Source organism: Globicephala melas, chromosome 2 (genome assembly GCF_963455315.2).
Source record: "Globicephala melas chromosome 2, mGloMel1.2, whole genome shotgun sequence".
Lineage (NCBI taxonomy): Eukaryota > Metazoa > Chordata > Mammalia > Artiodactyla > Delphinidae > Globicephala > Globicephala melas.
In genome coordinates this window covers 35,979,791-36,007,549 of record NC_083315.2, presented here as the reverse complement: position 1 = coordinate 36,007,549, position 27,759 = coordinate 35,979,791, and the positions used below count along the sequence as shown (strand labels likewise).

Genomic DNA, 27,759 nt, shown 5'->3' with positions numbered 1-27,759 from the left:
GATCAATTCAAGAAGAAGATACAACAATTATAAATATATATGCACCCAACATAGGAGGATCTCACTATATAAGGCAAATATTAACAGTCATAAAAGGAGAAATCAACAGTAACAATAATAGTGGGGTACTTTAACACCCTACTTTCATCAATGGACAGATCATCCAGACAGAAAATAAATAAGTAAACACAGACCTTAAATTACACATTAGACCAGATGGACTTAATTGAGATTTATAGAGCATTGCATCCAAAAGCAGCAGAACGCACATTTTTCTCCAGTGCACATGGAACATTCTCCAGGATTGATTGCATGTTGGGCCACAAAGCGAGCCTCAGGAAACTTAAGAAAATTGAAATCATATCAACCATCTTTTCTGACCACAGCACTTTGAGATTAGAAATCAACTACAAGAAAAAAGCTGTAAAACCCACAAACACATGGAGGCTAAACAGTATGCTACTAAACAACCAATGGATCACTGAAGAAATCAAAGAGGAAATCAAAAAATACCTAGAGACAAATGAAAACATAAGCACGATGATCCAAAACCCGATGGGTTGCAGCAAAAGCAGTACTAACAGGGAAGTTTATAGCAATACTGTACAATCTTATCTCAGGAAACAAGAAAAATCACACATAAACAAACTAACCTTACACCTAAAGCAACTAGAGAGAGAAGAAGAAACAAAACCCAAAGCTAGTAGAAGGAAAGATATCATAAAGATCAGAGCAGAAATAAATGAAACAGAAACGAAGAAAACAATAGAAAAGATTAATGAACTAAAAGCTGGTTCTTTGAAAAGATAAACAAAATGGATAAACCTTTAGCCAGACTCATCAAGAAAAAAAGGGAGAGGGCTCAAAGCAATAAGATAAGAAATGAAAAAGGAGAAGTTACAATGGACACCACAGAAATACAAAGGATCGTTAGAGACTACTACAAGCAACTATATGCCAATAAAATGGACAACCTGGAAGAAATGGACAAATTCTTAGAAAGGTACAACCTTCCAAGACTGAACCAGGAAGAAATAGAAAATATGAACTGACCAATCACAAGTACTGACATTGAAACTGTGATTAAAATACTCCCAACAAGGGAATTCCCTGGTGGTCCAATGGTTAAGACTGCGGTTTCAGTGCCGAGGGCCCGGATTCAGTCCCTGGTCGGGGAACTAAGATCCCGCAAGCTGTGTAGCAGCACAGCCAAAGAAAAACAAAAGCCAAAACCTCTCAACAAACAAAAGTCCAGGACCAAATGGCTTCACAGGCGAATTTTATCAACATTTAGAGAAGAGTTAACACCTCTCCTTCTGAAACTATTCCAAGAAATTGCAGAGGAAGGAATACTCCCAAACTCATCTGTGAGGCCACCATCACCCTGATACCAAAAACAAAGATACCACAAAAAAGAAAATTATAGGCCAATATCACTGATGAACATAGATGCAGAAATCCTCAACAAAATACTAGCAGTGTGAATCCAACAATACTTTAAAAGGAGCATACACCATGATCGAGTGGGATTTATCCCAGGGATGCAAAGTTTCTTCAGTATTCGCAAATCAATCAGTGTTACACCACATCAACAAACTGAGGAATAAAAACCATATGATCATTTCTACCAAACATTTAAGGAAGAAATTATACCAGTTCTCTCCAATCTCTTTCAGAAGATAGAAGAAGAGGGAGTACTTTCTAACTCATTCTATGAAGCCAGCATTTCCCTCATGCCAAAACCAGACAAAGACGTTACAAGAAAAGAAAACTGTAGACCAACATCTCTCCTGAACATAGATGCAAAATTTTTCAACAAAGTATTAGCAAATCAAATAAAAAAGATATAAACAGACCCAGGTAAACAAGACTGCTCCTACATCAGAAAATTAATCCACAACATCAACTGACTAAAAAAGAAAAATCACATGATCATATCAGTAGATAGAGAAAACATTTGACAGAATCCAAAACCCATTCATGATAAAAGTTGCTCAGCGAACTAGGATTAGAGGGGAACTCCCTCAACCTGGTAAAGAATATCTGCAAAAACCTACAGCTCATATCATACTTAAATGGCGAGAAACTTGAAGCTTTCCTGTTAAAATCAGGTACAGGGTAGTGATGTCCCCTCTCACCACTTCTTTTTAACATCATACTGAAAGTCCTTGCTAATGCAAAAAGTCAAGAAAAGGATATAAAAGGTATACAGCTTGGGAAGGAAGACATAAAACTGTCATTGTTCACAGATGACATGATTGTCTGTATAGAAAATCCAAAACAACAGACAGAAGAACTCCGGAAACTAGTAAGTGATTGTAGCAAGGTTGCAGGATACACGACTAATATACAGAAGTCAATTGCTTTCCTATATACTAACAATGAGCGAGCACAATTTGAAAATAAAAACACAATACCATTTACATTAGCACCCAAAAAACAACAAAAAAAACTTAGGTATAAATCTAACAAAATATGTGCAAGATCTATATGAGGAAAACTAAAAAATTCTGAAGAAAATCAAAGATGAACCAAGTAAATGGAGAGATATTCCATGTTTGTGGGTAGGGAGGTTCAATACTGTCAAGATGTCAGTTCTTCCCAACTTGATCTATAGATTCAATGCAATCCCAGTCAAAATCTCAGCAAGTTACTTTATGGATATTAACAAACTGATTAAAGCATTTACATGGAGAGGCGAAAGACCCGGAATAGCTATACAATATTAAAGAACAAAGTTGGAAGCCCAGAAATAGACACACATAAATATAGCCAACTGATCTTTGACAAAGGAGCAAAGGCAATACAATGGAACAAAGATTGTCACTTCAACAAATGGTGCTGGAACAACTGGACAGCCATATCCCAAATAATGGATTTAGATACAGTTGTCACACCCTTCACAAAAATTAACTCAGGGTGGATCATAGGCCTGAAAGTAAAATGTAAAACTATAAAACTCCTAGAAGATAACATAGAAGAAGGCCTAGATGACCTTGGTTATAGTGATGCTTTTTTAGATACAACACCAAAGATGTAATCCATGAAAGAAATAATTGATACACTGGACTTCATTAAAATTAAAAACTTCTGCTCTGTGAAAGACAATATCAAAAGAATTAGAAGACAAGCCACAGACTGGGAAAAATATATGCAAAAGATGTGTCTGATAAGAGACTGGTGTCCAAAATACATAAAGAACTCTTAAAAACGCAACAGTTAGAAAATGAACAATCTGATTAAAAAATGGGCCAAAGACCTTAACAGCCACCTCCGAAGAAGATATACAGATGGCAAATAAGCACATGAAAAGATGCCCAACATCATGTGTCGTCAGGGAAATGCAGATTAAAACAACAGTAAGATACTACTCTACACCTATTTAAATGGCCAAAATCTGGAACACTGACAACACCAAATACTGACAAGGATGTGGAGCAATGGGGTTGGAGGGTGCAAACAGTGCTAGGGGGAATGCAAAATGGCATAGCCACTTTTGGAAGACAGATTGGCAGTTTCTTACAATACTAAACATACTCTTATCATACGATCTAGCAATTGCTCTCCTTGGTATTTACCCAAAGGAGTTGAAAACATATCTATACAAACACCGGCGTAAGCATGTTTATAGCAGCTTTATTCATAAGTGTCAAAACTTAGAAGCAACCAAGATGTCCTCCAGTAGGTGAATGGATAAATTTGGTACATCCAGACAGTGGAATATTATTCAGTACTAAAAAGAAATGAGCTATCAAGCCACAAAAAAGACATGGAGGAACCTTAAATCCGTATTACTAAGTGAAAGAAGCCAATATGAAAAGGCTACATACTTGTATGATTCCAACTATATGGTAGTCTAGAAAAGGCAAAAAACTATGGAGACAATAAGAAGATAAATGGTTGCCAGTGGTAGGGGGTGGGGAGGGATGAACAGGTAGAGTACAGAGGATTTTTAGGGCAGTGAAAATACTCTATAGGATATTATAATGGATACACATCACTGTATATTTGTCCAAACCCATAGAATGTACAACACCAAGAGTGAACCCTAAGGTAGAGTATGGATTTGGGGTGATTATGATGTGTCAGTGTAGGTTCATCCTTGGTTAAAAAATGTATTGTTCTGGTGAGTGATGTTAATGATGGCAGAGGCTGTGCCTGTGTGGGGGCGGGGGTATAATGGAAATTTGTGTACCTCCCTCTTAATTTTGTTGTAAACCTAAAAGTACTCTGAAAAAAGTTTTAAAAATATATTTAGTTTGGTGGATGTAGATATACATTTTAGAAACATAAATACCAGACAACTTCTGGTCAAGATTTTACCTTAGGACTTCCCTGGTGGCACAGTGGTTAAGAATCCGCTTGCCAATGCAGGGGACACGGGTTCGAGCCCTGGTCCGGGAAGATCCCACATGCCGCGGAGCAACTAAGCCCGTGCGCCACAGCTACTGAGCCTGCACCCTAGAGCCTGCGAGCTACAACTGCTGAACCCACGCACTGCAACTACTGAAGTCTGCGCACTCTAGGGCCTGCGTGCCACAACTGAGTTTGGAAACCCACTTTCTGTCAAAACCTACGTTTTTAGCTTCCATACCTAGTAAGGATTTCTTCATTGCTCTAGAACCAAACCAGGGGCATCGTGAATGCTCATGCATCCCCTTTCACTAGTGATAATGGCTGCTCGCTATGGAGCACTTAACTGTATGCCAGGCACCATGCAGAGAGCTGCATATCTGTTACTCATTTCATCTTCACAGTCACTAATTTCCAGGTGAGATTTAGCAAAGTGAAGAAACTTGCCTAAAGTTACAGTTTTTCAGGGGAGAGGAGTCAGAGTTCAAACCCATATGTGTCCCACCTCAGGAGTACTGGTGAAGGGAAGTTTGGATGATTCTGGATAATTCACTGTGTTGCGTGGGTTGTCATTCTCAGTGTAATCCCCTTCAGACAGCACTGAGGTCCATTAAGCAAACCCAGTAAAATCTAGGCTGGGGCTTGCAGTCAGGTTTGTGGGAGTGGTCATGTGGGCGGGCAAGCAGCTGTGGAGCCTTCTGAATAAGGCTCACTGCTGTCTGAGTGTGCAGGGTGTGAGATAAACACGACTGATAAATGTAAATACGCCTGAAATAGACTTGTCCCAGAGAAAGGCAGGATGCTAATTTATTAATTTATAAGCTAGGAATATTCCTTTTGATATCTAGATCATCCATGCCTGCTGGATTCAGTTTTTCTCTGGGAGGGAGCTGAATCAATAGCACTGAGTTCTCAACCTCTGGCTTCCCTCTGCTGGGCTGCCTGTACACCCTCCTCATTCTGACGGGAAGATCCAAGTGGTCAGTCTTCTCTTTTTGGAGGGGGTGGGGAAGAAGTAGATTCTGGTCTTGCCTCCATGATGTTATAGCTAGATTTCTGCAGTTGGATTTGAGGATTCTTAAATTTCACTGACACAGTGAAAGAGAGGCTCATGGGTTGGGTTAATCCTTCAGTTGGCTATCCTCAATTTTTCTGGGTTGATTCTGTTTTCACCTTCCGAGGCAGTCTCCTTGCAGGGTTTCTAGAAAACCTTTATTTGTCCCCTGTATCAACTACATTAACATAATATTTAAGAAGTGGGTCCTATTTTGTACAGTATTTCAAGGTACTGTGATGTTAATGGTTCTTATTAGAGATTACCTAAGTGCTCTGAAAGAAATAGCTCTGTGTGTGTAAAATTATAGTTTCATAGCAAAAACTTCTTGGAAAACCTTTTCTGTAGATATTTAGAATTTATTGGGCATTTGCTTACTGTCAGGAATTGTGATAAGCTCTTTATTTTATTTATTTATTTATTTGCGTTACACGGGCCTCTCACTGCTGTGGCCTCTCCGTTGCGGAGCACAGGCTCCGGACACGCAGGCTCAGCGGCCATGGCTCACGGGCCCATGCGCTCTGCGGCATGTGGGATCTTCCCAGACCGGGGCACGAACCCGTGTCCCCTGCATTGGCAGGAGGACTCTCAACCACTGCACCACCAGGGAAGCCCTGTGATAAGCTCTTTAAATAGTTCATTTAATCCAGACACCATTTTTTGCCCAGCACTATGGGTTTGGGAAAAAAGGACCTGAACTGTTTCACCCTAGCATGTGACTTGATTTTGGCATCCAAGGTAACATAAAAGCCTTCTTGTAAATATGTGCTGTTTAAATTGACTGAAGGGCATATTAAGACCAGGTAAGGGGAGAAAAAAGAGACTGGGACATTGAGGATGGATAGTGGAGTATTTTGCTTGCTCTGGGAGAAGGACCAGGGGAAGCGGCTAGGAAGGAGCTTTGCCTCAGGGTAGATCTTGGTGCCATCTTGTGGGTGGATCTGGAAAGGACCAAGCAGATCCACACCAGCTTCTACTAGGATGCCCTGCAGAACCCCAAATTTCCACACAGCACTGACGTAAAACTTCAAGTCAGATATCAGAATTCTGGTCTTGGAATCGGTGGATTTGGTTGTGTTCTGTCCATTAGCAAGTCCTGATCACTCCACCTGCAAAACACACCCCAGATTCATCTACTCATCTCCGTGGCAACTGCTAGGCCAGGCTACCATCGTCTCTCACTTGGACTACTACAGAAGCTTCCTTACTGTCTCTTTGCCTCTACTCTCACTCTCTCACTGACTGTTTTCCACAGGTAGCCAAAGGGATCATTCATTCATTTATTTTATTATTATTATTATTATTATTATTGGCTGCACTGCACAGTATGCAGGATTTTAGTTCCCCGACCAGGGGTCAAACCCGGGCCCCCTGCATTGGGAGCGTGGAGTCTTAACCACTGCACTGCCAGGGAAGTCCCCAAAGGGATCTTAAAAGAATAAAAATCAGATCATATCATTTCCTTGTATAAAACTTTTTAGTGGCTCTTCATGAAATTTAGAATAAAACCCAGTTTTCTTGTTCTGGCTTAGAAAGCTCCGCATCTTACAGCTCCTGCCTAGCCGTGAGCTCATCTCGGCACTCTTCCCTCTCCTTTCCTCAAAGGTCCACCCTGTTCCCACCTTCAGTCCTGTGCTCTGCCTGGTGCTCCCTCCTCCACTCCTGGCGTGGCTGACTCCTCGTCATTCAGATCTCGCCTTCCACAGTTCCCCCTCAGAGAGGCCTTCCTTGACTCTGATTCAAAACAGTAACCCAGTTACTCTCCATCAAACCCCTCCCTGCTGTGTAGCAATATTATCTGTCTTGTTCTCTGTTGAATGCCCAGTGCCTAGGAAACCATCTGATACATAGTGAGTGTTCAACAGAGATTTGTCAAATGGATGGATGCTGCTTTCCAGGTTCTTGGTCTTATTTCAGCTAGATACAGGTTAGGGTCAGGTAACTTTAGGCCTTTCCCAGTGAAGCATGAAAAGACCACAGGGGGCCTCCCTCGTGGTGCAGTGGTTGAGAGTCCGCCTGCCGATGCAGGGGACACGGGTTCGTGCCCCGGTCCGGCAAGATCCCACATGCCGCGGAGCGGCTGGGCCCGTGAGCCATGGCCGCTGAGCCTGCGCGTCCGGAGCCTGTGCTCCGCAACGGGAGAGGCCACAACAGTGAGAGGCCCGCGTACCGCAGAAAAAAAAAAGAATCCACCTGCCAGTGCAGGGGACACAGGTTCACACCCTGGTTCGGGAAGATCCCACATGCCACGGAGCATCTAAGTCCGTGTCCCACAACTACTGAGCCTACACTCTGGAGCCCGCGAGCCACAACTACTGAAGCGCACGCGCCTAGAGCCCGTGCTCCGCAACAAGAGAAGCCACCACAATAAGAAGCCCACGCACCGCAAGGAAGAGTAGCCCCCGCTCGCTGCAACTAGAGAAAGCCTGCGCGCAGCAACGAAGACCCAACGCAGCCAAAAATAAATAAATAAATTTATTATTTTAAAAAAAAAGACGACAGGAATTAAGTTCCTGTGAATTGGGCCCAGTTCCCACCATTGCCACTTACCAGCGCTTTAATAATACGGCTCTGAGCTTCAGTTTGGTCATCAATAAAATGGAGTTAATGAGCTTCCCTTACTCATAGGGTAAGGACTAAATTGGGTTTAAATATGTTTGGAAGCAAAGTCTTTAGCACATACTAGACACCTTCTTTCTATATTAAATCTGCACCATGTTGTCATAATTTACGTTTTCCCCTTCTCCTACTCAGGGCAGGGTAGGCATTTGGTCTTTGCACTCTCAGTACCTACCTCTGTGCTTGGCTTATAACATAGTAAGTAGGTGGTCCCCAAATGTCTGGGTTAATTTTGACTCTCCCCACCTAAGAACTGGTGTCTGCTGACTCTTGTCCAGGCTGTGCCCCTTTGATCAATTTACCACTCTTTGCCCAGAGAGAGACAAGATGGCCACTGGCTGTACCGGGAAAGCCTGGAGGGACAGTATGGCTCAAGACAAAATCTGATTTATGTCTTTGCTATAGTTCCTAGGTTTGTAAACAATTAATATAAATTGATCCCAGCATAACTTTCTGTTTCTAATAAAAGGATGTAGGAAAAAGATCACATGATTCATTTGTGGTTCCTAGTGCTTAGGCTTTTCCTAAGATTGCTTCCTTCCTTTCTGTTCCTTTACAATATAAAATATATATGAAAATACTCTGAAAACTGGAAGTGCTGTATTATATACATGTGTATATGTATAAGCTGGTATGAGTATGATTTTTAGATAAATGATTGGTTCAAAAAGATTAGCTCATTGTAAAGCAATTATACTCCAATAAAGATGTTAAAAAATAAATATATTACATTTTCAAAAGACTTAATAAAATAAAAATTTAAATACAGAGATAAAAAAAGATTAGCTGTTGGGCAAACATTCATTCAGAAATATTTTTTGAATGTCTGCCATGTGCTAGGCACTGTTTTGGGTACTGGAAATATAGCAATAAATAAAGCAGATAATCCCTGTCTTTGTAGAACTTGCATTCTCATGGGAGAGACACTCCTTTAATAAGAAGAGAATAAAATATGTAGTGGGGCAAATGGTAACTAAAGCTGCAGAAATAAAAAAGCAGGCAAGGGATAAGGGAGGGTCAGAGGAGTAGAATATTTAGACAGGTTGGAATTATATATCTCTTTCCTCTCCTACCCCCACTGGTGATCAAGATTGGTAACATAGTAACTTTGCCCCGCAGTTAGGTCAGTTAGGCAAACAAAAGAAAACTGATAGGTGGTTCATCAAGGTGTCTAATAATAATGTATTTCAGATTTCCATCAGCCATTAACAAAAAATTACTTTAAAATAATAAAATACAAACAGACATCATTCTTATCTGATATCCCAGTTTAACAGTCTTTTTTAACAATAAATCTTAATAAATATATAAATATTTAAAAACCCAAAAGACTAAATTCAACAACTTGTATAATTACTGATATCAGTTCATGAATATATTATTGCTCCTGTGTTACCTAAAAATATCAGTTGCTTTTGAAGCTGAAAGCTGTTATTAAAACTGATTTGAAAATGACTATTCCCTTCTAAATATTAATGTGAAAAATAAATAATTATTAAGAGGGCTATGGCCTGAAGCATTAGGTCAGTTTGATTCTGATTTTCATACACAAAGAAAGGATGAATGCACGAGTTCTAGTAGTTCCGATCCCCTTATCCAGAGCAGTTGGGAAGTTGTTTACTCTTTGAGGGCCCACTGCTGACGTCTGCTCACTGAGTAATGTCATCAGATTTCCTGGTGGTGGTTATTTTGGGGGGGGCAGTGGTGTAAGTAATTGTCCGGCTCTGCTGGGACACCGCTTGACAGAGGTCCTGAGAGCCGGATATACCCCGCAGACAGGATGTAAGGTTAAAATGCAATCTAGTTAAGTAAATAAAGAAAGTATTCAATGGTAAAATAGAGTTGCTGAAACATTAATGTTTTAAAATGATACTGCTAAAATTATACTGAAGTAGAATCCATGCTCTTTAAAAAAATTAATCTATATCTTCTTTTATTTCTTAGAATTAATGCGGCGGTGAGTTATTTTTACAAGTTGAGATCATAAAGTTACTCTGTCCTTTGTTTGTAAAAGTTATTTCACCCACTTTGGGTGTAGACCATGTACTCAGAATTGTTTTCCCAGGAAGAATGAGACTTTTGCCCTTAGCTGTCCATTCTTTTTATTTATTTATTATTTATTAATTTATTTAACATCTTCATCGGAGTATAATTGCTTTATGTTGTTGTGTTAGTTGCTGCTGTATAACAAGGTGAATCAGCTATACGTATACATATATCCCTATATTCCCTACCTCTTGCGTCTCCCTCCCACTCTCCCTATCCCACCCCTCTAGGTGGTCACAAAGCATGAGCTGATCTCCCTGTGCTATGCAGCTGCTTCCCACTAGCTATCTGTTTTACATTTGGTAGGGTATATATGTCAGTGCCACTCTCTCACTTCGTCCCAGCTTACCCTTCCCCCTCTGTTTCCTCAAGTCCATTTTCTACATCTATGACTTTATTCCTGTCCTGCCCCTAGGTTCTTCAGAACCACTTTTTTTTTTTTAGATTGCATATATATGTGTTAGCATATAGCTGTCCATTCTTTTATCTCGTCCCTCAGCTTGTGACCGGCACTATATAGTATGTGTTTTTTAAAATCAAGCTAGTCGTTAACATTTTAAAGTTTTATTAATTATTATAGCCTTTAGCTTATTTTTCTCCTCCTGGTTTCCTTAAGTTTGTACTGTTGACTTTCTCAAATTTAGTGATTTGAAAGCTTAGTATATTAATTCTTGTTTCATGACAGAAAGATCTAAGACTGTGAATTTTGCCTCTGAGTAAAATTTACTAGTATCCTGTAGGTTTTATTACATGACATTCTCATTTTTATTATTTTCCAAGCAATCTGTAGGCATAGTTTGCATTTCCCTCTCTGATCCGGCAGTTACATGAGTTTAAAAATTTCCAAGGAGGGGGTATTTCTTCTGTTTTTAATTTTGGTTTGATTGCCTTATGGTTGGAAATAAAGGCTGTACAAGGAATATGTTTTAAAGTTTTCTTTGTGACCTAGTATATGTTTTTACGATATTTATAAATATTTTCTTTCTGTCCATTCAGACTTTATCTTTTGTCTCCTTGATCCTTCATAGCAAATTTCATGAGTATCCTCTGTGAGAGGCTGCAGCCGCCGTTTCACACAGAGGACCCAAGTGCTGTCCAGCAACCGCTTCATCCTAGGCAGTGGCACAGCGCTCCTGTTGATGGGTTTTCTGGTTTCTTTTGTGCAACTCCACCCTGCCCCAACACTGTAGAAAATCAGCAAAATGATTTCCCTTCTTTTTCCTGTCATTTTCTTCCTTCTCTTTCTTTTTCCTGAGTAGTTTCACTGTCTTCTCCAAGCAGTAGGCCTGTATCATTTCTTGTTCTTTCATTCATTCATTTCTTTAAACTTTGTTCATAAAAACCAACAAAATAGTCATTGTTCAGATTGGTCTCTCTCGGTGCCTCTTGCCTTCCTTCTCACTGCACTGTGGGAGTATGATTACGTAGAGCACATCTCTCTCTTTTAAGACTCTCTTGGACCTCCTGGATCATATTCCGTCAGAAATTCTGGCTTTGGCATCCAGCTGTGCCTCTTGATGAGGCCGGTGACTGCCCAACTCTGGAGGATAGACGGTGCTGTGGGATGTCTGTGCTCACCCTTCCACCCTACTGCAAAGCCCTCCTCCTCAGTCTCAGGTCTAGAGTAGTAGCGACCCTCATTCTACACCTTCTGAGAGATGAAGTTACTACAAAGCAAATCAGAAACTGAGCCAGTGTCCCATAATTAGTAGACATCAGCTTCTAGCAGTTAAAAATATACATGGACTTCCTCCATCACTAAGCAGGTTTTGTTGCACGTGTTTACTGTAGGAGAGATCACTGCTTGAGGGGAGAGACGGGAGGTGGCAGGCAGTTAGGAAGTATCTTGTGGGAAGGTTTATAGATCTAGTTCTGCTGCTGCTGTGTTTTAGGTATGAAATCACACCCGTCACCCAGCGGCCTGGAGTAGGGTAGGGATCCCCTCAACACATATATACAGTGTTTCTGGAAAAATTGCAAAATGTGTCTCTTCCTCCAGGTAGCAACCCAAGGCCAGGGTTCATGGCTTGGGGCTGGATTTTAGCTCTCCATTCTCCCTCCCTTGTGCTCCTTTGTGCAGTGCACAGACTTCCCAAACCTTCCAGTGGCCCTGGGTTTGCAGCACGGTTTATAAAACTAAACAGACTGGTCAGTGGAATCCCAGATGCCACTTGCTGCTGTGTGGCCTTGAACAAAGTACTTGGAACCTCAGCTTTCCAAAGTAAACTCTCAACATGTTGCAAAGGTTCAGCGAGATAACGTATGTTCAGCCCTTAGCACAGTGCCCAGTATATGCTGAGCCCTCCATTGGCGCTATGATTCTATTACTTGTTGGGGTTTGGTTATGACACTGTATTTATCTTTGTGTGTTGGTGTTAAGTTCTCAAATAGATAAGCTTTTTTTTTTTTTTGGCCGCACCACGAGGCTTGTGGGATCTTAGTTCCCTGAACAGGGATCAAACCCGGGCCCCCCAGCAGTGAGAGTACAGAGTCCTAACCGCTGGACCACCAGGGAAATTCCCAATAAGCATTTATTGATAAGCACCGTGCTTGTCTGTAAAATGAAAGTGTTAACCGTTTCTCAACAAGGAGTCTTTGAGGTCCCATGGTTCTGATAGCTGGATTTCTTTTTTGTGTGTGTGCCATTTTAGATGTAAGATTTCATTGTCCATCAGGGGAAAGATGGAAGAAACCAATGTTCGTTCAGTGTCTAATCTTTGGGGGCTCTTTATATTGTAATCTCACGTGATCTCTTTAACACATGAGGAACTGAGGCTGAAGGTTGGGTAAATTACTTACACACAGCTAGGAAAAGAAAAGCCGGGATCAGACTCATTTTATGTGTCCTCCTCTGCTCTCCACCTTTCCTGGGGTTTATAAGGAGATAACTGAGATCCCTGTGTCTAATAAGTATTTACATAATTTTTCTCTAGAGTAGAAATTTCATTTTCATCTGTGGCACTGATGAGAGAAAAATTTAAGCAAGCTTGTCTTTTTTTTTTTCTCTTTTCATTTTTAAGCAGATCTTTTTCTTGCAGGTAGCAGTAGCTGATATACAGTTTGGCCCCATGAGATTTCATCCAGATCAGCTCCAGGTAATAATATACCATGCTGTAATTTTCACCTTGATTTTCTTTAAAGACGGGGAGGGAGAGGATCTAAAGTTATACATTGAAAATAATCTTCTGTTTTAGATAAAATATTGGATCAATATTGAATTCCCTGAACTTGATAGCAGTACTACAGTTATATCAGGGAATGTACTCTTCTTAGAAATACACATTGAGGTATTTAGAGGTGAAATGTCTGCAACCTACTTTAAAAGGTTCAGCAATAAAATAATATGTATAATTGTGTGTGTGCGTACGTGTGTAGTATGTATGTGGAGAGAGAGAGAAAGCAAAGGTGGCAAAATGTTAACAATTGATGAAACTAGAAGAAGGGTGTTCTAGCATTTATTGTCATTCATGACTTTTTGTAGGTTTGAAATTTTCCAATACAGAGAGTAAAAGCATGGTCTCCTGTTACTGAGTCAGCTTTAGCAGAGAGAAAATATCTATAAATTTTCTAATCCAAAATATTAAAATAACCAATTGAAATTTAGCTCCAGCGTTACTTGATGCTTCCTGTACACAAACGCATGCTCACTGTTACATTTTTTAAAATGTGAAAAGGACTGGCAGAAATGTGCTCTTGGGACTTGCCTGGTGGTCCAGTGGTTAAGACTCCACGGTCCCAATGCAGGGGGCCTGGGTTTGATCCCTGGTCAGGGAACTAAGATCCCACATGCTGTGCAGCACAGAAGAAATGTGCTCTCTTAACTCTTTGCACTTGTGGTATTTATGCACCTGGGTAAGCTTAGAGGGACTGAGTCTTGGGGAATGGGGTTTCTGTCAGCTTTGCAGTCTCTTTCCCTTAGGCTGTCCCACCTTGACTGTACAACGTACCACAGTTTCCCCGTTAGTCAGTCTGAGTGTGAAGGGATGGAGCAGTGCGCTCCTGCCCCAGGTTTGGCGTGGCGGCTTGGCTGCGCAGGGGAAAGGGCAGCAGACGCAGGCCTCGCCCGTCCAGGCCAGGCGCGAGGACAGCCAGCTGTCTCTTGCACCTGGTTCTATTTTTGTGTCACTAAACGGGCAGTTTTTGAGTTGTAACGTTTTGGTCTACTTTAAGTTTCCTCTCTTATAATCAAAGGAATTTTTTTTTTTAACTTGGAGGAATTACATAAAGTCTTGAGTCAGAATACTTAAATGTATTATTTAAAGTATTAAGTATTCTGGGAGTTTGACTGAAATATTGGTGTTTGCTATCTAAGGACTTACCTAGTTAACTTACTGTTAACTAAAATAAATATTTGTGTTTTTTAATTGATTCAGTTTTAAGATAAAGTACTTAATCAAGTCTTTGTTGAGTTCTTCCAGTGGGCTTATTAGCAAAAGAAATAAGCCTATGATCCATGCACTGACTTCCAGACTAAGAACAGATAGGATAGCACTCATTTCAGGGAGCTGAGTGATAACGTCCCAGAGTTACATGTAGGAAAAGGATTTACTCAGCACATCGTTATGCTCACATCTGTGTACTTGCCTTGAAAACACTTGGGAGTTTTCTGTGGCTTGTTAAGAAATGACAATTCTAACGACACCTTTCTTTTTTTTTTTTTTTTTAAAAGTGTTCATGCTTTTTTGATTCAGGTACTTTTAGTGTTTCCCAAAGAAGATAAGCAGTGTAATGGATTCTGTAGGGCATGTGAAAAAGCAGGGTTTAAGTGTACAGTTATCAAGGAGGCTCAGACGGCCTTTGCCTGTTTCCTGGACAAACATCATGACATCATCATCATTGACCACAGAAATCCCCAACAGCTGGACGGGGAGGTGCTGTGCAGGTAAGCCTGAGACTCAGGCCTCAAGAGTCCCGCTGGCATTTGTGACAGTAAACGCAGCCCCAAATACATTAGGTTAAATTCAGTGTCTTTTAAGTTGCCTTCCATGCAAATAAAATAAGCAAGACATTAGAATATTATTATTTCTGGGAGGGATCTCTATCTCTTTTGTTTTGTTTTGCTTTGCTTAAAACAGTAAGAAAATCTGAATGTGAACCGTTAAGGGTTAAGATGAAATCCTGTATGTAATTAACCACAACTGTCACCTGCATAGTACTGCAACAAGAGTTATTATAGTTTTCTAGATGTTTTTAAAGTTATAAAAATTTTGAAAATTGTCTTCTAATGTTAGGTGTATGTGCCTTGTTTCTCATACTTGCAGAATATCAATATCATGAGAGAATTTGGGTAGCAGACATAAATCTAAGAAAAGTACTTTCTAAAGAAAGTCATTTGCTGCTGATGGAAGCAAGGCGAAAGTGAAATATCAATTTTATTTGAAAGAAAACTTTTATGTTGGGGAAGACAAATGATAATTTCAATATAATGTAAAATTTTATAATGTATTAATTTTAAGGACATTTAAATGTTGACTTTTAGGAGATAGAAAAGGTTGAAAACCAAATATAACAGGAGTTAAAAACTGAGCTGACAGGAAAATGACATCCTCTCAGAAGGTTGTTTACAGGTACATGGTGATTTCCATGTACTTGAGAGTTCACCTTTCAGGTAGTCAAGATGAGGTAGCTTTTACCCAGGTGCAATCCACCTCCAGTAAAGCTTCGCTCGGGCCTTGCTCTGTGTTGCCTGCCATGCTGCCTGTGTTCCTTTCCTGTTTCTGTCTGGTTGATGGCAGTTAGCCATTGTCACTGTAGCCCAGACTTGTTTGACGTGTTATCTGACAGCACACCCATGAGGGATGTGGAGATGTGGAGAGAGCTCTGACCCTGGGTCCTATGCTCGGCTCTTCCCTTGCCCAGCTGCCTTTGGGTAACTCTCTGTCTTCTCTGAGGATGTGTTTTCTCAGCTGTAAATTTGGAACACTTGGTTTCCACGATCCCTTCTCTCTCTAGCATTTGATGGATAGCACTCAGAGGAAGGGAAGAAAATATCTTAGTTACGTGGTGCTTTTAGTCTTGGTAGACTGCTGCTAGGCCGGAGAAATATCTAAGGAGAGCCAAAGAGCCCAAACAGAAAAGGTGAAGGGGGGTGAGGTGCTGAGGACAACTTGGCTTCCTTCACAGTCTTGTCCTGGCCACAGGTATGTGCTGGACAATGACATTCATACTCATAAAGATGGCTCTGCTAGACCGTCCTGTGTTATAAAAGAAAAACTAAGTTGTGGTAGTTATGGTCTACTTTTTTTTATTGTGGTAAGGTACACATAACATACAATTATGCTCCACTTTTTGAAGGAGGAGAAAGTACTGTTGTTACACATTTTGGGAATATTCTAAACAAATAGGGTAACTCATTCAGCAAATTTATAAATTTACAACTTAATACAGTTTTAAAACAGAGAAAGTGACCTGGGTTGCTTAACATGCGGTTTTAGAGAAGCTTAGACTGTCATGAGTGCATGCCTTCTACCAAGTCCCCACCACCCTCCATCCAGCCTCTGATGGGGGTTAGGGTTTCCCAAGGGAGAGTTCTGAGTTTCATAAGTTCTCCTCCATGTTGAGTCCAGCTCTGTCCATATTTGGCCCCAGATTTCCAACATTTGAGGACAGGAGTGGTCTTTTCTGGTTGGAGCACATCCTCACTGCTGTCAGCGGCTTCTCACAGAGTGTGGTTTCATATTCCAGCCCCATCAAGGAGGCCTCCTCTGAGTACCTTCTTCCAATCAAGATCTCTTGTAGGCGTGGCTCCCGACCCGAGAAGCTCACGGGTTTGGGTAGGTGAGCGTAGAGTAAGCAGAGCCGTCACCCCGCTGTGTTAGCTAGAGAGCAGACCTCTACAAAGGCACCCCGGTCACGCTCCTTTCCTGACAGCTGTGTCACAGCCCTGGCCAGGAATCGGAAGTCTTTCTTGCTAGCTGTGTTCTACCACGTCACTTTTGTCTTGTTGGCTGAGGATTTGGAGGACAAGGGGCGGGGGGAGTCCTTGTGCCATTTGTAGTGAGTTTTCTAGAGGCAGGAGTGGGCCCTGATTTACTTTCCTAGTCAGTTTCATCTCAGTTCTGGCCCTTACCTGGTTTATCTCCCTTAAGATCATCCCTTTTAAGGGTGCCTGCCCACTGTGGACTGTTCCTTCAAGGAATCTTTCCAGGCCGTCCCTCCTGAACCTGCTCGCCCTCTCTCTCCACTTACACTGCTCCCTAAGAGACCTTAGCCCTGGCAGAGCCCCGTCTGTCCCTTCTTCTTCCTTTTGGGATACCTGATCAACACCCCCTGTGAAGGGTTTTTCGTCAGTTGCTGATGTGTCTAAATGATTAGCATTCAGCTGTATCTCTCTACTGGGGGCATGTGGAACTCCTTACACTCCTTATCAGATGCCTTCCTAGAGGTTAGATATTCTGTGTCTGCGATATTTTCAAACTCACCAGTTGAGAGAACCCTACTTGGCAGGTCTTCTTGGTTCAGGACACTGTGCTTGTTACCAGAGCTACACAGGTGAATAAGACATCGTTCTTGCCTCTGAGGAACAAATGCTTTTGTTGGCAGGGGCAAGCGAGCGATTTCAGCACAGCTCATAGATGCCCACAGAGGAGGTATGCTGCGGGTGCCTGTGTCTCGGAGGGCTTCACAAGGGGGTGTTTGAGTTGAGTCCCAAAGGATAAGCGGGAGTTCTGAAAGGAAGGATGGTGGAGAAAACATTCTGGGTGGAGGAAGCAGCATGTGTAGGACCGGGCAGGGTGTCCAGGGCTCCTCTACCTGGTGTCAGGTGGCTGCTGGATCCAGCAGGTACGGGCCCTGCCTCAGGGTGAGGCTGGAGCAGCAGACGAGCCTGATCTGGAGGGCCTTGTGTGCTGAGCCAAAGGCTTTGGAGTCTGCCCTGTAGGCAGTTGAGACCCTGGGGTAGTCTGCGTATTCTATGCAGGGGAGTGTCCGGAGTGCACTGCCAGAGCACTGTGGCTGCCGCCTGGAGAGTGGAGAAGAAGATGGAAGGAGTGGAGGCCTCAGCCAGCTGTGAGGCTGAGGTCAGGGCCTCCTCCCAACTTTCTGTAGAGACAAAAACTGACCACAGCAATGAACGAACCAAAGATAAGATGACAGATATGTCAGAAGTTGGGAGACTGAAAAGGACAGGGATTCTCACTGTATCTCTTGTGCTATGGGGACCAATAAAGAAGCCTGTTCCTGGAATGTCCTCTGCATACTTCAGCCTCTGAAGCTGAAATTCCAATGGCCCTGCAGGAAGGAAGTGGGAAGAGGCTTTGCTTTACTCCCACTGTGTCCTGCTGAGCCTGGGAAGCTGGAGTTGCACCGACCAGAGCCGAGCACCATCACTTCTGTGATTTACTTTCTACATCCACTAGGAACCCAAGACAGGGAGCAGAGGGAGATGGACAAAGACGTGGTTTTTCCTACCATGTTGTAAGAAGGGGCAGAGGCATAAGGAGCCTGGGAACATTCCTTCACATATTGCAGTTTCAAAACAGCAAACTGCATCAGTTGTCAGGTTTAGCCAGAGAATGGCAGAGGGCAGGCCAGGAGTCCCCTCTGTGCAGCAGAGCCGTTCATGCCTGCTGGCAGCGCTCTCTGAGCACAAACTTGCACCTGTTGACCTGATCTGCAGGTCCAGACCTCAGAGGAGGACGGCTGCTAACCCCAAGGGGGGTGCAAGGGAGACTCCTCTGACCATCTCTGCTGCAGACAGTCTGCCTGGGTGGATGTTGCTCCCGTTCAAGGATAAAGAAGGGGACCAAAAAGCTGCCAAATTATGGAGGGGGAAAGAACAGCCTGAAGACAAAGAAAATTGTTTTCTATAAGAAACTGAAGAACCTTTTAGAAGACATATGCTTAGTGTACTCAGAAGAAATGAAGAGCTAGTCCTCTGTGCAACAGGAGCAGGGCTCTGTAATGAAAGGGAAGATTTTTATAAAGGGAGATGGAGGAAGTAAAGCACTGCGTAGAAACCCAACATAAGTTAACAGAATTAAGTCTGTGTTGGCGTGAAAGGATGCTCAACATCACTAATCATTAGAGAAATGCAAGTCAAAATTACAATGAGGTATCACCTCACACCAGTCAGAATGGCCATCATCAAAAAATCTACAGACAATAAGTGCTGGAGAGGGTGTGGAGAAAAGGGAACCCTCTTGCACTGTTGGTGGGAATGTAGATTGATACAGCCACTATGGAGAACAGTATGGAGATTCCTTAAAATACTAGAAATAGAACTACCATACGACCCAGCCATCCCACTACTGGGCATATACCCTGAGAAAACCATAATTCAAAAAGAGTCATGTGCCACAATGTTCATTGCAGCACTATTTACAGTTGCCAGGACATGGAAGCAACCTAAGTGTCCATCAACAGATGAATGGATAAAGAAGATGTGGCACGTATATACAATGGAATATTACTCAGCCATAAAAAGAAATGAAATTGAATTATCTGTAATGAGGTGGATGGACCTAGAGTCTGTCATACAGAGTGCAGTAAGTCAGAAAGAGAAAAACAAATACCGTATGCTAACACATATTTATGGAATCTAAAAAAAAAAAAAGGTTCCAATGAACCTAGGGGCAGGACAGGAATAAAGACGCAGGTGTAGAGAATGGACTTGAGGACACGGGGAGGGGGAAGGGTAAGCTGGGACAAAGTGAGAGAGTGGCATGGACATATATACACTACCAAGTGTAAAATAGATAGCTAGTGGGAAGCAGCCACATAGCACAGGGAGATCAGCTCGGTGGTTTGTGACCACCTAGAGGGGTGAGATAGGGAGGGTGGGAGGGAGACGCAAGAGGGAGGAGATATGGGGATATATGTATATGTATAGCTGATTCACTTTTTTATAAAGCAGAAACACGACATTGTAAAGAAATTATACGCCAATAAAGATGTTTTTTAAAAAAAGTCTGTGTTGAATGCAGAAGCAAGATTGAACGCAGAGTGCTGGGTGCTTTCATAACAATCTCTGGATTTACCTTGGTCTGAACATCCTTTTTACTATCGTAAATTCCATTCTTTTCAATGTGAAACTCATTCCACGTGGCAGAGGGAACAGTGGCATAGTACAAGTAATGGAGTTGTGGTTTTGTAAAATTTAAGTCGTTGAAGAGCTTTGCTATGTTCATACAGTAAGCCTCCAGCATGTGGCCTTTTTTCTAGTTTTGTATCAAGACCATCATCAGAATTACTTGTAGTTTCCTAGTGTATCTGGAGACTGGTAGTTGCCCCCCAATATCCATTTCTACTCTTAATAGCAGAATATCTAGTGTTTAGGTGGGAATACGACCACCTAGAAAATATACTGCATTCCCTAGCTTTTCTTGCAGCTGGCCAATGGAAGTGTCATGTGCATCTTCTGAAAAGTGTCCATGAAGGGAATATGCATGTCCTTCTTCCTGCTGTCTGGAACATGGATGTTATGGCTAGAGCTCAGCATCTGTCTTGGACCATGAGGAAGAAACCACGTACAGACAATAATAGAGGAACGTAAGACAGAAGGAGCCCGGTTCCTGATGCTGCAGAGTGCCATTGCAGCTTGGACTGCTCACCTCTGCACACCTTGCATGTGGGAGACAAGTCTTGTTTAAGCCACTTTCTCTGGAGTTTTCTGTTGTGCATAACCAAATCAAATGCAAATGTTTCACCAGGTAGCATGGTTCTGAGAGCTTCCCAGTATGCTTGTGCAGCCTTTCAGAATCTCATGCTGTAGACTCACGGCCCATCTTTCTATTTTTACTCTTTTTTTAAGATTTTTTTTTGATGTGGACCTTTTTTTTTTTTAAGTCTTTATTGAATTTGTTACAATATTGCTTCTGTTTTATGTTTTGATTTTTTGCCCAGGAGGCATGTGGGATCTTAGCTCCCTGGCCAGGGATCGAACCCACACCCCCTGCATTGGAAGGCAAAGTCTTAGCCACCAGACCGCCAGGGAAGTCCCTCACGCCCCATCTTTTTTTCTGACTTCTTGAAATCTTCCTTCCGAATGTCCGGGTGTATATTTTGATGACGCCATGTCATTTCTTTCTTAGTTTTCATGAATTCTAAAGTAAAGGGTGTTATTTTGCAACCCGGGTTCCTGACATTTCTATTTTCTAGCCAGTTCTTCCTTCTTATGGACCAGAGAAAGTTAAGAATACACCTCTGCCTTTTCATACCGTGTTAGACCTCCTTTGCAGGGATCTGCTTGTCTCCAGGAAACATGGTCTTTCCTTCTACTTTGTCCTTAGCCCAGTGCCCCTCATCTGTGTATTCAAATCTACTTAACTGAGACCATCTACGTGGTTGCGTACTTGCTATTATACCACTCAGATCTCTGTTTTTCTTGTAAAAAGATGAGAGCTAGTTTGAAATGGCTGGCTGCATACTTAAATTGCCTTTTCTCCCTCTAAATCTTCGTGATATGATAGAAGTATAAATGTAAGAACAACTACAGTGTCCTAAGAAGTCATGGAAATACCATTCGTGAGTCCATGTCTTTCATTCCCTGTCTAAGATTAGTGCTAGGGTGAGTATTAGCCAACAGGTTTGAAAAGTGACCTGGCCTTGTCTGTTGTGTGAGGGTCTGCCATGCCAGTCACCCTCCTGAGCCGAAACAGCCCTTCCCATGGCTCCTTCTCCAGGAAGGTGAGCTTGGCTATTTTCTAGGCAGGGAGACCATGTTTGAACCAGGGCCTGGCACCTGGTCAGCAAGCCCTTCAGCGACCTTTCAAGAGGGCTCTTCTGGTAGAACCAGGTAGCCAGTGCCCTTTAGGTTGGCTCCCTCTGGAGATGGTAGGCAAATAGAAGCTGGAGGAGTACAGTGGACCCTTAGGAGAAGCAGAAGTGTTGACACAGAGAGAGAGAGCGAGAGAGAGAGTGTTACGAGCTACGTGGTCCAGGAGAGAGACTGGCTGGTCCCTAGGGCTGCTTTTCCATCCCTGAGCAACTTCCCAACCCCAGAGCTAGTCTGCATCTGTCGTTGGACTTCAGCCTTTCTCACCCTGAGCTCCATGAGAAAATTAAGCCTCAGTGCCCTGAGGCAGGGATAGGCAAAGGGGAACACAGTCAGGCCCATTTGTTTATGTATTGTCTGTGGCTGCTTTCGTGCTACAATGGCAGAATTGAGTAGTTGTGACAGAGTCTGTATGGCCCAAAAAGCCTAAAATATTTATTATCTGGCCCTTTACAGAGAAATTTTGCCAAAACTGAGGCATCCGTTGTATATGATGAATTGACTTTTCTCTTATGCATCTGGAATGGTTATGTTATGAACCATCCTTGGGAGAATTGAGAAATAGTCACTCAAATCAGTTTCCGTGTTTAGTGATTCAGAAGTGACACAAGTGATTCTTGAACCAGCAGAACTGAAGTAAGGCAGTAAGTCTGGGCTACTCTTTGTCTCATCCCGGACACATTGTCCAGGGGCCAGCGCACTTCTGACTTGGCTGGGGCAGTCTGGATCCAGTCCTCTCCATCTCCTCCGTCTGAAGTCACCCTCCGGTGTGAGTCCTCTTCCTTCCCGGCCAGGGGCCGAGTTCCTCCCTCCCTCCCTGTGTCCTGGCTCTTCTTCTCTGGATAGGCCAGCTTTCTTCCCCAGGGTAGGATGGGTCAAAGCCATTGCATATCTCCAGTGGAGCAACTTCTTTTCCTCCTGCTCCTCTCTGTCACATTTATCTCTGCCCTCTCTCATCTTTTGGCTGGATTTTCATTCCCCGTGACTTTCTGGGAAGCTGCTTCTCCGGAAGGTTAAATTCAGTCCCTGCGGGCAGACTCATACTCCGTGGGTCATTTAAGTGGAGCAGTGTCTCCTACTTTTCTCAACCAGTCTTCCATTCTTAATTTTTCCTGTCAGGTGTTGATTCTCCTCTTTCTGACTGATAAGAATATCTTGCATTTCCAAGCTTTGAATATTTATTGTTACTGTTTTTGCCTGCATTCTACTTGGGAACCCTTCTTTGCACTGCTTAGAATACAGTGGAGAGCTGACCCTTGGGCTTCTTCACCCCCACTGGAATTGTCGCCATCAGCTAGTGGTAATATACATAAACTTGCATTTTCCTTTGGTAGGAAGAGATGAGTAACCCCTTTCATGTAAGCCCCAGGTAGGGAAAATTTTCCGCTTGAAACAGCTTAGGTTAACAAAGAGCAGAACAAGTAGAAGGCACATCATTTGCACTATCTTCACACTCCATAATTGTCAGGGTTACCATAGGCCACTGGTTAGGAGTTTGTCCTCCAAAGAGAGAAAGATCAAGTAGCTAAGAAGGTGACTCCAGCGTATGAAGGGATCTTTTGCTCTTCCTTCTCCCTCTCCCCAACTTTAATTGGTCTACCAAAATCGTTTAGGTATATTTAGTTTTTAAAGAATTGCTTTAAATTTATTTTAAAACTTTTTTTTAAAGGTCTATCAGATCATCAGAACTCTCAGAAAACACAGTTATTGTTGGTGTAGTACGCAGGTAAGATACTTCCTTCTTTCCTTCTTTTTTGATGTTGAAATTCAGGTGTCAGTGTAATGTTTGCTTTTAACAGAGGCCCAAATAACAGCTTGTGGGCCGTGACAGGCCTCACCCTTTTTAGTTGGGCCTTTTTTTTCTTTACTCTTTCTTATTTTCTTTCACTTTGGCAGTTAAATTCATGGCTGGAGTTTGTACTCTCATACTAGGTTTTGTGATTTTGGACTGCCTTTCCCTTTAGAAATAGGCAAACCACGAGAGAATTCCATTCCTAAAGTATGAATGTTTTCCAGGCGTATTTCCTAGGGACCTCAAACTCCAAATATCTATGCAGATTTGAATTATACATAATTGGGGGAAATCTTATATTTCATTTTAAAATTGGAGGTAAGGAAAGAACAGAAGTAATTTAGTTTAAGTTAAAAGTTTTACGTATCAAATAGATATACAGTCACTCCTGTGTCCTGGCTGTTAGTGTAATCTCTGTATTTCAGGCATTAATACACACTGCCAAAAAGCCTAGTGTGAAACTAAAACAGAAAACTGTTTTCAACTTTATACGTTTGATTTGTATGTTAATCTAATTCATCTAAAGGGGCTCATTATGTGACAATTATAATATTATGTAAATTAATGAGTAGTTAAAGATGTGAGATGTAATTGATAAAAACTGTCTCTAACCATTTACTGTATTCTTTTGAAGGGCGGTTAGAGAAGAGTCATCTGTAATGTCCCTCATTGAGGCTGGCTTTACAAGGGTAGGTACCCACTTTTTTGTTATACAAGTGTAATTCAGCATGAGAAGGTATTTTATCTCAGTTTAGAGCCCAGCAATAGTTTTGAATTAATTTGAAGAAAAAAAATTGTCCTTATGCTGTGTTACAGTTTGGTTTAACTTTATAATCTGGTAATCTCATAATCCACAACACTTTGCTTTCTTAGTCTCTCAAAATTATGCCTGCTAAAGTCATCTAAACATACTAAAATCTCCTTTAATGGCTTACTCATTAAAAATTATACCATAGGATGTGTTGTTATAATGCTTACATGTATACATGCAACTTTAAAGCCAGTTTAAGGATTCTGGAAGTAAGACCTCCCCAACGTGGCTCCCTTTCTTTCCACCACTGGCTCCAGTCTGTTGGTTTCTCTTAAGCCAAAAAGCTTCTGAAGGCTTTGGTCAGCTGGTTGGCAATGAGCCTTGGGAATCATGATGGAGAGAGCTTATGTAAGGCTGATTGTTGGGCAGATTTGTAGCCCAAATTAATATTATCAGTGACGTAGTCCAGAAACCTCAAGCCTTGAACTTAGTTTAAAGTGATTCTGGGGCTTCCCTGGTGGCACAGTGGTTAAGAATCCGCCTGCCAATGCAGGGGACATGGGTTTGAGCCCTGGTCCGGGAAGATCCCACACGCTGTGGAGCAACTAAGCCCGTGCACCACAACTACTGAGCCTGCGTCTAGAGCCTGTGAGCCACAACTACTGAGCCTGTGCTCCACAACTACTGAAGACTGCACGCCTAGAGCCCGTGCTCCGCAGCAAGAGAAGCCACCACAGTGAGAAATCTGTGCACTGCAATGAAGAGTAGCCCCGCTCGCTGCAACTAGAGAGAAACCCGTGCGCAGCAATGAAGACCCAACGCAGCTAAAAATAAAATAAAATAAATGAATGTATTAAAAAAATAATAAATAAGGTGATTCTGGATGGTAGCACTCCCAAGTATTCGGAAGAAGCAAATTACAAATCCTCCCAGAGAAAGACACCTCCTTCTTTGGCCTCAGAGAATCTCTGCAAATAATCAGTCAGGGGCAGCAGGCAGCACTCAGCATTAACCAGTCCACCAGGAGACAAGGCATTGCAAGTGAGAACTAGCGGGGGGAGAAAGACAGCAGGAACAGACCCTCACAGTCCTCAGAAATTAGAATGATCAGATATGAATTGTAAAACAATTATGCCTATTATATGTAAAGAAATAAAGACAAGACAAGCTTGGAAATATCTGCAAGGAATAAGAAAGTATAAAAAGTGACAGTACATTTTAGGTAGAACGTAATTGAATTTTGAGAAGTGTACATATAATAACTGAAAATTTGAAAACTTAGTAGGTCAGAAGAAGTTATCCAGCATGTAGCACAAAGTTAAAAAAATAGAAAATAAGTTACAGAGGTTTAGAAATGTGGAGGTAGAATGTACGGTTTAGCATATATATAACTGGAGTTCCAGAAGGACAGGAGAGAGAATGGGGCAGTGTATTTGAAGAGAATTCTCCAGCAATGATGGAAGACTTTAGTCCACAGATTCCAAAATTCCAAAGTAGAGGAAATAAAAAGAGAGGACACATCATAGTGAAAAAACAAAGAGAAGATCTTAAAATTGCCAGAGAAAAAAGATTAACCTTCAAAAGAATAACAGACTAACAGCTAGCTTCTCAGCAGCAATAAACGGAAGATAGAAAACAGTGGAATAATATTTTCAGTGTGATAAAAGAAAATAACTGCCAACCTAGATTGTTATACCAAGCCTAAATACTTTCAAAAATGAAGGTGTAATAAAGACTTTCAGAAATATGAAAATTGAGGCAGTTTGTAAGTAGCAGATTCTCACAAGGAAATTCGTAAGGAGGTACTTCAAACAGAAGCAAGGTAAATCCCAAGTGGGAGGCCTGAAAGGCAAGAAGGGATGAGGAACAAGAAAATGTGAATGTGGGGTCATTATAAACACATATTTACTGTACAAAACAGTAATAATGTCTCATCTGATTAGAGATTACGGTGAGAAAAGGACTGTAACCTGAGTCACACACCCGGCTAAGTTATTGTTCGTGCCCTTTAGGGCAAAAGAGATATTCCTTTTGGGGGATATACATAAAATTCAGAGATGTATTTCCCCAGTAGCCCTGTCTGAGGAAAATAATTGAGTAAGGACTTCAACCATAGAACAAATGAACTGGAACAGAAACTCTAAGATGAGGGAGAGAGCAGTAGAGAGAAGTGATGGGAGGTGAGCCTGCCCTGCGCACATGCTCCCCTGCTCCTCCCTCCTTCTCGAGCCCTCCTTCTTTCTGTGTCTGCGTGTGTACATACACAGGTACGGGTATGTGTGTGCAATGTAGAATATATATGTTTATATGTAATTATTATTACATAACATCCAATAATATCTCAGTATTTAAATTCTAGACTATCTGAACAAACCCTAGGTGTCTTCAAGGTTTCGGGGGAGGAAGTAGAGGTAAAAGGATTCTCGTGACCTCACCTAGCAGACAGGGAATGGGGGTGGGCAGTGAAAGTATTCTGAAGTTTGCTTCTTTATGGGAAATGTGCTGGTGGGAGATACTTTGTTCTGGAGGTAATTGGTATCTTGTTTTCAAATAATAGTAAAGAAATCTATGTCTGCTTTTGAGATCGGTGAAAAGGAAAGTAACCATTAACAGAGAAGTTTAAGTAAACTTCCAAATTAACAAAATATGGAATTTGCGGGAATTCCCTGGGGGTCCAGTGGTTAGGACTCCACGCTTTCACTGCCGAGGGCCCGAGTTCAATCCCTGGTTAGGGAACCAAGATCCCGCAAGCTGCTCAGCGCGGCCAAAAAACAAAACAAAAAAACATATGGAATTTATAGCAACTTGATCAAATTGGCAGATCCAAGGAAGGGGAAACAACAGTGTGAAAGCAATCATAAACACTAAGATAAGAGTAAAATCAAGTGCATGGGAATGGGCTGAATTCTCCCATTAAAGGATAAGCCATTAGATTGGGTTACAAAAGTACAATTATATGATGTTTATAAGACAGTGATAAAAGGAGCTTAATAATAAAGAAACAAAGAGGTAGCAAATAAATGCAGACAAAAGGAACACAGGAATTCCAATATTAACATCAGATAAGGTGGAACTTAAGACCTTGTTTTGTACACACATAATTTTATATAAAAATTTTAGATTATTATTATTACATAGTTTTTTGGTTCTCCCTTTTTGACACTCCGACAACATTCACACATATCAGTGCCTGTCCCCATTCCCTGACCTCCACTAATCCATGTGAGCTAGTATGAGAAAAACCACATCAGCCAGCGTGAAGGTGAGCATTCCTTTAAGAATCCCAGGTTAGAAGTTGTGGATCACCTATTCCCAAGAATCGTTAGGTCGTCCCTCCTTAAACTGCTTAGGGAAGCATTCACAAGAGGCAAAAAACTTTCCCAGATAACTTTGAAGATCTTTATATTATTACTCTTAAGCTGCAGAACTGG

The 27,759-nt window shown here is 41.8% G+C and overlaps 1 protein-coding gene across 2 annotated transcripts in view; it reads left to right on the top strand.

The window, feature by feature from the left end:
* PDE8A (phosphodiesterase 8A) overlaps nt 1-27,759 on the top strand; it is a 136,075-nt gene that overhangs the window by 54,401 nt on the left and 53,915 nt on the right. For both annotated transcript variants that reach the window (XM_030878527.2, XM_030878526.3), the window contains exons 2-5: nt 13,111-13,167; nt 14,764-14,954; nt 23,455-23,511; nt 24,212-24,266. In XM_030878527.2, coding sequence (XP_030734387.1) covers nt 13,111-13,167; nt 14,764-14,954; nt 23,455-23,511; nt 24,212-24,266 — 360 coding nt within the window. The remainder of the gene's footprint in view (nt 1-13,110; nt 13,168-14,763; nt 14,955-23,454; nt 23,512-24,211; nt 24,267-27,759) is intronic.